This window comes from Eufriesea mexicana, unplaced genomic scaffold, assembly GCF_001483705.2.
Source record: "Eufriesea mexicana isolate 0111107269 unplaced genomic scaffold, ASM148370v2 scaffold4911, whole genome shotgun sequence".
NCBI classification, from domain to species: domain Eukaryota; kingdom Metazoa; phylum Arthropoda; class Insecta; order Hymenoptera; family Apidae; genus Eufriesea; species Eufriesea mexicana.
In genome coordinates, this window is record NW_016912869.1 from 348,441 (window position 1) to 359,908 (window position 11,468).

At 33.5% G+C, this 11,468-nt stretch overlaps 1 protein-coding gene across 1 annotated transcript in view; it reads left to right on the forward strand.

Annotated features, from left to right (window-relative positions):
• LOC108551687 (UDP-glucuronosyltransferase 2C1) overlaps window positions 1–10,733 on the forward strand; it is a 27,806-nt gene extending 17,073 nt beyond the window's left edge. Inside the window, exons 3-4 of the mRNA XM_017905936.1 lie at window positions 5,726–5,945; window positions 10,451–10,733. Coding sequence (XP_017761425.1) covers window positions 5,726–5,945; window positions 10,451–10,733 — 503 coding nt within the window. The remainder of the gene's footprint in view (window positions 1–5,725; window positions 5,946–10,450) is intronic.
• The last annotated feature ends 735 nt before the right edge of the window (window positions 10,734–11,468 follow it).

An 11,468-nucleotide genomic window follows, 5' to 3' on the forward strand; every position in this document is an offset into this window, starting at 1 on the left:
AAGAAAATATTTAAAACTTATACATTTTCTTAAAATACTATATTTTGATCGCATATTCGTCATTCTGTGGACATTTCGTTATTACTAGAATCATCGGAATCACTCGAATATCGTAATGGAACAGCTTTTGATATTCTCCTTGGACCCAAATCACTATCACTGTCCTCGACTTGTATGTCAGAATCTTCTGAATGTACCGAATAATTTGATAGAGGGTCAGCAATATACTCGTTAAAAGCTTCACTCGTGTTATATGGGTAAAAAGTTACAGAATAATAAGACTTATTATATTGTTCAACGAAAAGCGCAAACCTACGAAAGAGGTACTAACTAAGGAATACACTGCTTGAGAGTGATTCTTGCTTTGATTGTTTCTGAACCATCGTATACGTTTTATTTTCGGAGTATAACAAATGCAGATTATCGTAAACTTCAGAAGCGAATGCAAATTGACGTGTAAGACATCCATATAAGCAAAAAAGAATCCTCATCATCGTGAGGGCGAGAATCTAGTGACAAACTTAGGAACCCGCATTATCGCGGGGCCGGCGCTCAAGCGACAGACTTAGAAACCAGCGTTTTCACGGGTCCGGCGCTCAATGTGTTAAGAAGAATTTAATGGAATAAGCACTGAAATATAAATATAGGATAAACAATATTGTATATCGTCAATAGGTCGACCGCAATTGGCGACGGTTAATGACGACCCAAATCTCTTGAGGAACTTGTATTTTTAGTGGACTGTATATTTTGTAATTGTTCCGGTTAACTCCTCTGATCTCTTTGAATGTTATTTGCTGACTGTCTGGTACTGACTAAACTAACTTGTGCGATGCACGATCTTTCGGAGCCCATGGTTTCCAAAGGGAAATCGGTTTTCCCATTGGTGGTTGACAGGACCGAGGGTGGGCCCTCGGTCCGCGAATCACATGCCCCCAAAGAAGGGAGGACCGTCTTCCGCGACCAGGTCTGCCGGTGAAGGAAGCCTCTCCCTCAAAGGGGGTTGCTGGTGGACCACCCGCACATTCGTGATCCTTCGCGAAGGACCCGTTACTTTATGGCTTCGAAAGTCGCGACATCGCACATGGCCTGGTCCCTTTCTTTGCAGGCCTATTGTCAGCCAAATCCTAAGTGCTGTTGCCTGCTTTCTAACATTAATGGCTAAAGAAAGCCTCGTGTCCGGTGACCCGAGGGAAATAAAGAATTGTTTGAAAATGCATTGAAAATGAAGATAGAAAGGACACGGAACTTGAACTAAAACAGCAATTAGAATCTGGCTGCCAGAAGACCCTAACGGTCTTCTGGGTCTATTCTAATCAAGGGCTGAACAAAATACCGGCACGGCATTCCAAGGCTTAACAAAATTAAAATATTGAAAATATACACATTATACTATACTTGTGTGAGAGGAATTTTTATTTGGATGGCGTCACCCTGCATCGAGATCTATCTTTGCTCCGAGGTACCATCCAGCTTATCAATTCTTGAAGCAGGGTTGAGTGACGCAATGGGTCGTCATAGGGCCCATAAAAACCTAGCTGAAGGGTTTGACGAAATAATTTTTGACAGTCCACCAGTGCATCACGCATCTTAGAAGGCTTCGAGCGTCCGTATATTTTATACAACCAACAAATATAAAATATAATCAGAATTAAAAGTTCCTTTCGACTTATTAATCCGATCTTACCATACTTCTTATTAATTTATATTTAGGATAAAATATTACATTATACTATGTCGTATGGTATTCGTTGAAACGGTCTACACACATTTGAAGTGATTTTAAACAATTGGAACAATAGGTTGCAGTCTTTTTTACATTTCTCGCAATTATCTGTCAATATGTAAAACTTTTCCAAGTCTGCTACTCTGTTCTATATTATTTATAAAATGCAACTTTGCTAATAGTAAATCAAAACGATTACGGGACATCCTGATGGAAAATCTAAATATACTAACGTGTTAACTGTTAAAAAACGTAGAAGATATTGGTGTCCATTTCTATCCACAGTAAAATTTCTATAGATTTTAGAATTCTATGAATATATTGTATCAAACGATAGAGTACTGTATAGATGGCTATACACAGTACTGTAATCTAGATCTGTATAGCGATAGTTGATCTATCCATACAATTCTAAAATTTCTATAGGTGTCAGAATTCTGTTAGAGTATTGTTACAAATCGTGAGTGTAATTCTTATTCTTCAAGTTCGATCGCTGGATTGCCGAAGAATTCTAAAACGTCAGAATAGATTTTCTTTACTGAAAAGGTTGACAACACTCTCTAAACTTCGATGCAAGACGTTCCTTTTATAGTCAATAGCAGATTGTTATTTAAACCGAACATTCTGGAAGGTGCTGGATTGTTCTGCACTGAAGTTACGATCCGCTCTTCTTGGCCGAATACCGGGTGGATATGATCTCGTAACAGTATTGCACAGATAGCTGATCTATCCATACAATTCTAAAATTTCTATAGGTTTTAGAATTCTATGAATAGATTGTATCAACAATTATAGTACTGTAATTTAGATCTGTATAGCGATAGTTAATCTAAAATTCTACAATTCTAAAATTTCTATAGGTTTTATAATTCTATGAATAGATTATGTTAACGGTTATAGTACTGTATAGATGGCTATATACAGTACTGTAATTTAGATCTGTATAGCGATAGTTGATCTATCCATACAATTCTAAAATTTCTATAGGTTCTAGAATTCTATGAATAGATTGTATCAAACGTTATAGTACTGTATAGATGACTATATACAGTACTGTAATTTAGATCTGTATAGCGATAGTTGATCTATCCATACAATTCTAAAATTTCTATAGGTTTTAGAATTCTATGAATAGATTGTATCAAACGTTATAGTACTGTATAGATGACTATATACAGTAATGTAATCTAGATCTGTATAGCGATAGTTGATCTATCCATACAATTCTAAAATTTCTATAGGTTTTAGAATTCTATGAATAGATTGTATCAAACGTTATAGTACTGTATAGATGACTATATACAGTAATGTAATCTAGATCTGTATAGCGATAGTTGATCTATCCATACAATTCTAAAATTTCTATAGGTTTTAGAATTCTATGAATAGATTGTATCAACAATTATAGTACTGTATAGATGGCTATATAAAGTACTGTAATTTAGATCTGTATAGCGATAGTTAATCTAAAATTCTACAATTCTAAAATTTCTATAGGTTTTATAATTCTATGAATAGATTATGTTAACGGTTATAGTACTGTATAGATGGCTATATACAGTACTGTAATTTAGATCTGTATAGCGATAGTTAATCTAAAATTCTACAATTCTAAAATTTCTATAGGTTTTATAATTCTATGAATAGATTATGTTAACGGTTATAGTACTGTATAGATGGCTATATACAGTACTGTAATTTAAATCTGTATAGCGATAGTTAATCTACCCATACAATTTAAAAATTTCTATAGGTTCTAGAATTCTGTGAATAGATTGTATCAATGATTATAGTATTGTATAGATGGCTATATACAGTACTGTAACCTAGATCTATACAGCGATAGTTGATCTATTCATAATATTCACCATTATCTCCGAGAACCGAAGAGAAAATGGAACCCATTTTTAGTATCCTACAATATTAAGCTTACCTTGTTCTAATAAAATCGTAGAATTTAAAACGAGCGAATTACCAACGATCAATGATCCCTTTTCGCTGTAATTCACCCAGCTATCTATCTGTCGCGAATAAAATCCGGTTTACGAGCCATCAGCCAAGTTTGTCGAGGTAGAGGTGTATTTTAATATCGCATATGTCGCTTGACATACGCGTCACGTACGCAACGTTATAGAATTCCGCACAATTCAGGGGTTTAGTACGCCGTAAATACGGGGCAAGTTATAGGACTACGGGAATAATGTGTGAATTAGGGCAGGGTTAAATTTAGGCTAGGTCTAGGTTAAATCTTGGGACGGATCCAAATTTGCACACGCGTTACCTGCATGTTCCATTTCGTATGCCGTTAGCAATCAGATCGCTTTGTATGCAAACGATCGCTGTTCAAGTAATTGATTTAGATGCACAAACGGGAGTCGAGGCGTTGTTGACAAATTTGTTCACCGTTCGATTTCTTGGTAATTGTTGGCCCGGGTTCACGATTGATCTTTACTCGTCGAGTATTTACGTGAAATTTCTTTGAAACGTTATACGGTTTTCATACGCTTTGTATTACAGGCTCGAATGCTGATGAAAAATATGTAAAACGAGAAACGTTCGTGTAATAATACGAACCCTTAAATGGAAAGAGAAACCACAAATACCTGATACGAAAAGGGTGAAAATCATCAACAGGGTTGATGTTAAATATGTTATAATTAAAAGCGAAAAGGGAATGAAAAAAATAGTTTTTATTTGGTTAATTGCAATTTTGTGTATTTTTGTAGATTTCTCATAGGTGATTAACTGGAAGAATAATCTTATTCGAATTAATAAAGCAGACTAGTCTGTTCAGATAATCGGTTTGAGAGAAAGAAATTGCTAATTATGTTGTAAATCAATTAGAAATTTAAAATTATTCATGATTTTATATTGTTAACTATTTTTGTCTGTATCTATTCAGGATTCATGTCACAATAGTCTTCGAATCTAGGTACATTATATACCAAATTTTCTAATTTCAGTTTTTCAGTTTAAATATAATTATAAATATAGATGTAATATATATAAATATAATTAAATATTTAAATTCAATTAAATAAACATATGTGACTCACTTTGTATTTGGATAATTGATCTTTTGTATAATTAAAGTTCGCATAATTGATGTATTGTCTTCGAATCTAGGTATATTATATACCAATTTTTCTAATTTCAGTTTTCCAGTTTAAATATAATTATAAATATAGATATAGTATATATATAAATATAATTAAATATTTAAATTCAATTAAATAAACATATGTGACTCACTTTGTATTTAGATAATAGATCATTTGTACAATTAAAATTCGCATAACCATTATTCCATTGTATTTATTGTATATACGTAATAATTTTCTCTTTTACTAGGATTTGTTAATTTTCTTAATTATTACATTTTTTAAATATCGGTTACGATTTTGTAATATGAGTAATTTTATAAATTTTCGACTGACCACTAAGTATCATCAAATTTTTGCATTTTCCATTGATGTCTACTCCACTAAATATAATCAATGAATGTATCGATTGTAACTTTCTAAAGCGAATAATTTTATAAGTATTTAATTAGCCAATAAGTAGTATCGAATTTTGCCAACAGATGGTGCTTCGTTGTTTGCTGGCAGGTATATACACGTAAATTTAACACTAAACCTACAACCACCGGTTATATAACCGGTGAGTAAAAATACGAAAAAGGAACCTTTGAGAAAACAAAATAGGGAGACATGGCAAAATTTATTAAACATAAATTAAAACAAAAATTGCGAAGATAACTAATCAAACTGACACCATTCAGATAAATGCTAAGTTCAATATAAAAAACTCGTATAACATACTTACAATTAGATACATATGTACATAAATCTTCAAACGTGGAACATATCTATTTATCAGTCATTTCAACATACATAATTCTCACAAACTCCAGCCAAAAAAGAGAAAAATAAAAAATAAAAAATAAAAATAGTAGCAATGAAGCAAAATGTTTAACTATATTTTTTTGAAATTTACCAGGTCACCCGAATGTGCGGCTATTTATCACACACGGTGGAATGCTAGGGTCTCAAGAGGCAGTTTATTGCGGGGTACCGATTCTCGGCATACCCCTGTTTGGGGATCAGCACTTGAACATGGCCTACTTCGTGAAAAAGGGGCTGGCTGTGAAGCTGGATTACCGTCAACTTTCATACGAGCCAGTATCGAACGCTTTGAACGAACTGCTCGTGAACAAGAGGTAATTAGAATCTTCGCTCTTCGTGCAAATGGAAATTTCGTAGTCCGTATAGCTTTAGCGAAATGAAGGATCGTGGAAGGGAAATACTGGGGGAGAGATTTTCACGCTAGCTCTTTCTCATCAGCTGTCTATATTTGCCGAGCAATAGTGCCGGAGCGATAATCTTCGTGATGACTGCATTAAATTTTAGCTCTTCCAGCCATTTTATTTTACGTCAGATTTCCCTTGAAATGGAAACTTTACGATGCTCGTGGGCTTGTCTAAGATTTTCCGATTATTGGATTATTTCGGACTTCTTTGGTAGAGATTCGGATTATTTTATTAAGATTTCAGCAGGCAAAGGTAGAGATTATTTATTTTGTTAGAATTTTAAAATCAGATTAGAATATTTCGAGATTGCGTAGTTATTAGAATTTCAAAATTAGGTTTGAATATTTCGAGATTGTATAATTATTGGAATTTCAAAACAGGTTCGAATATTTCAAGATAATGTATTTATTCGAATTACATAATTATATTTAAATATTTTTAGGTTAGTTATTCATTAAGATTTCTATATTAAATTCAATATTCAAAAATTTATTAATATTTCACAAAATTTAATTAAGTATTGAAAAACTACATTTGGATATTCTAAGAGACTTTGCAAAGATATTTTATTACAGGTATTTTATTACAGCTTTATTATATCTCCATTACAGATTTTTACTTTTTCGTTTCAATTATTTCTTATTTTATTGCTTTTGGTAAATATTATTTTCATATTTTGTTTATTACAAAATAAGAAAAATCGAATTATTATAATTACTAATTGCATTACATTGCATCCTAGTGTAACAAAATAATCAGTGATTTTTGAATTATATACTATCTGGAGATAAATAATAGCATGCAATAAATTACGCGAAAAATACTATACTAGAAATATAAAATATTAGCGTTCCATATGAATCTCGTTAAAATAAAATAAATATAATATCTACATATATATAATAATAACTTCACGGTTGAATCCTATTTATATATTAATTTAAAAATTCGGTTCCTGTAATTAAATAATAACCTAAATCCAGAGAAAAAGATCGCGTAATATGAATTCCATAAATTGAATATAATCTCCACGTTTCCAATATCTCTCACAACAAATACAATGTTCAGAAACTTCACTCTTCTTTCTTCAAATAAAATGTCAATCTCGAATATTCCCATTCTCTCGCAGAAATGGAAAAACCGCGAAGAAATGCAGATAGCACAGCGTAACGTATTCAGTGTGCAACCCTCATCAACCGGAAATTATAAACATCGGTTAAACGTTCTCGCCCATTCAGATAAAGGTAACACCGAAACGCTTCTGCATTACAATCGTATCGACAGTATGCATTTGGCGGATGACAATCGCCTCACGATAAACGGACCAACGCGCGCTGAATTTCATTGTCGATTTTCGAATCGATCGCACGTTAATTACAGCGCCCCCCTCTGCCCCCTCCGCTGCCCATTAATCGTTTGTCCCGCTGCAAGTCATTGTTAACGATTACAATTACGCCCGAGTGCGAACGTCTTCACTAGCGAGCATCGCGAATTTCGATCATCGAAATTCTATCGACGCCCTCGTTAACTATTTTCATGAACACTGGCCGCCATTAAAATCGCAACGCGAGTCCGCGACATCGATTGGCGAAAGTTGAAGACTTGCTCGGTGCTCGAATCGTTGTCTTGATAGGTACTCGTCTTACTATATCGGATTACGTACAACGTATACTTGCATCTGGAATGTTTGAGAGTGGAAGTATGCGTTGCTAGTTCCTGGCTGGGGCGCGAGAGGCGCTGAACTCGAGCTGCTGCGCATGCGCCTTGTGGTTAGTCGTATCGAGTAGTTCGTCCTGTAAATTGTTTTTGAATGTACATGCGTGTATTGTGCAGTTATTCATCTATATTTGAGGAATGTTTACTACTATACGTAGATCCAGGTTTCTGAAAAATTTCATTTAACCCGTTTCTCTTATATAAATACTGTTCCTAACCTAAGTTTTGTTGTGGAATATATCAGGTTAACCCCATGCACTGCGATTTAATTACGAAAAATTGTACATCGAAGAGGTATTTAACTTTTTAACTGACTACAATACGTTTGTTATCGCGGTCGACGAGTGCCGTCCGTGCTAACTGATTTCAGCTCTGCCAATAGCTCAGAGCAAAGCAACACAAACTCACGAGCACGATATAATTAGGAAGCGTATAGAAACGCGCACTAAGGAACACGTAGGAACGGCTTATTTGACGATTGCGCAATCGAGCCCCCTCACCTCGACGAGGTATAAGTACTTGAGGGGGGCACGGGGGTTCAATCACAGGACAAAATCACCAACTTTCGCTGACTTAGCGTTCCAGTCGTGTCGGTTCGCGACACATCACCCGGCTCGAAATCAGTTAGCACGGGCGGCACTCGTCGACCGCGATAACAACGTTTATTCCATTTGTGATAAGAATGGATCAAAATTTTACAAATTCTTCGAACTTTATGCATGTTTAAACATGTTAAATACACTTATGGTGACGGGATAAGTGTAGCTTATAATCGTGAGATTCCACATGAAGAATAGGTGACGAACTAGACTTGTCACTGTACTGCAAAGTGTTAATTTAGACAAAATGTGGTATTTTATTTTTTTATCTTGCTCTTTTTCTTATTTTCTTTTTTGTACTATCTTTTAGTATACAGTCGAAGTGATAGTATATATTTATTCACTAAAAGTTGTTCATCAACACTCAAATAGGCTAGAGTGAGCTGCCTTTGAATTGCTACGCAGGGGCCTTATGGGTAATCGTATCGAGTGTTTTCTCGTTACTGTGTCGTTGACTGTATAAATTATGTTTCTGAGTGTATACAGGGTGTCCAAAAAATTTGGGATCAAACTGTCTGATATATATTAAAGATGCCAAGTAGATAAAAATAATTATGTAAATTTAATTTGTTGTACTTCTCAGGAAGACTTTGTCGACTTGGTATTTATGCTGAGTGAATAAGACGAATGTTTGGTCGAAGGATAGAAGTGTGAAAGAAGGATACTCAGGTTAAAGTGTTAGAGATGTGAAAGAAGAGTGTTTGGACCGAGTACTTGAGAGAGTCGCGTGAACCAAGGATCCAAGAAGACCACCCACGGTTTTGGGTGGACGTGTCTGAATGTTTCTAATGAAGAGTACGATGCAAGGAAAGTGAATTTACTATATGGAGAACTTATACAGACTGTTAAAAGGGGTTTAAAGAAATTTTCATTCGACTTGACTAGAATGTTCAACGAGTCCTTTTGTAAGATTAAAAATTGTGATAAAATATGTAGCATAATTTAGGGATATTCTTCTTTAATAGTAGATGATCGATATAAAATTTTGCGAGGGAAGAGGGGTCATGAAGGCTCCAAATTAAAAATTTTATCATCGAAAATTATTAAATTTTCGAAATATTAATCGAATTAACAGTTGGTACTATAGTGGCCTAAGTCACATACGTTTTGCTTCGAAATATAAATATTTCGTGCTTCAGATATATTATAAATTTTATAAAATGAATTACAACAAAGCTGGAAACAATCTTTTGCTACTTTCCTAAAAATAATTTTATTTATCTGCATTGTATATGATGAACAATGTAATTTATTTCTTATTGATTAGTTGCATTCATTATTATTAAGTTAGCTGATTTCATTATTATTAAGAAATAAAATATTATTAATATGAAATAAATGGTGGAAAGGATTTCGAAACAAGATTCTGATCTACTTGCTTTCAAAGTGAACAAATTTTTGAAAATTTATTTGAAAATCCGTGAGATTAAAAGGAACGGATTTTAAGCTATTAAAATGTAAATATTAAATTCAATTGACTTTAATGGAAACGTATTAAATAATACACAGTTTTTAAGTAGCGCGTGGTTAACAGGTGAAATTTACATACGTATATTGTAAACCGGGCTAAAATACTGTACGCAGAAAATCGAGATAGGAAAATCTGCAGCTCATAGCTAAACACCAAGTTTTACGAAGAGCTGCAGAATAAAATGAGAGCCTACGTTAGCAGCTGAGGCAGAAAATTTGTATACTGCAAACGATATCATAAAACGTACCTTTAAAATCAGATTCAACTATGAAATACAATAAATTCTCCAAATTTTCGCGAAATAATTATCGAATAATTATTAAATATACTTTTACACTATTTAAATACGTAACATCTATATTTAATATCTCTATAATTTTGACAAAATTGAATTTAATTTCATATTTAATACATCAAAATTTATCTAATCTACTAATCTATAAATATCATAAGAAAATTTGAGAATAACAATTTTTAGATGAAATTTTAAGATATAACGAAATTGTAAAAGAAATTATAAAAAATATTAATTTTAAAGTAGCATTTAAACGTTTAAAAAATTCTTTTAAAAAGTTATATTATCTCAAATATGGAGTGAAAAATAATTATATGTATCGTATAATTCGCAGCTACATAGACATGGCACGAAAAGTTTCCGCGGAGTTCAGAGATCGACTAGTACCACCCTTAGAGGAAGGAGTTTATTGGGTAGAGTATTTGATACGTCATGGAGCAAATTCTTTGAAGACAGCAGCGACAGATCTAACGTGGTATCAATATTTATTGCTGGACGTGATATTTATTATAATAATTTCACTTCGTTTATTAATTTTCACTATTCTTCAATTATTTAAACTAATATTCCGTCGGACAAAGCTAACACTCGTAGACACGAAGAAGAAACAATCCTAAACATTGCAATTTATAAAATTTTAACGAATGAATTATTTTTATCTAACTATACTTCAACTATACCTTGAAAATTAAATTTCTTCGGAAATAAAATACTCATTTATTAAATTATAATTAAAAATATTGTTGCAATTATTTATTTTATATCTCCAATAAAATGTAAAAATATTTTCAGAAAAGGAAATGAATTTTTTCCCACTTATTTTATCCATTTATCAGCACTTTCACTCTCTCACTTATCCACGTTCCGGTAGCTTTTCATCATCTCAACTGTGCACAGTATAGCATCTCAGTGTAGCATCTCAGTCGCTGAAATAAAAATTCGAGAAGATCTGAGAAATTTAAGACTCATCAGAATTGTACGATGTCGTCTCGAAAATAGTTCAAGATATTTCTCTTGGGACCTTTCTAGGCTCTTTTCAGAGTGCCTGGATGCATGCAATACACGTATGACCTAAGGTGCGACCAGATCAATGGGTGCTCTCGCTAAGAGCTTTAATTTACGAGCGCACAATATCACTTCAATCGATTATATACACTTCGTGGCCAAATTGCTCAAGCATACGTCTCTGGTGCAGTTCTGAGGTAAGTACTATGCTGTTCCAGATAGTCCTTTTATCAAAAGGCGTCCTCGCTTTTGCTACTGCCTGATCAGAACCTCCAATTGTTAGAACCTCCAGGAACAATGTTCTTATCCTTTAGGAATCTCGTGTTCTTTCTCAAAATGATCAATCC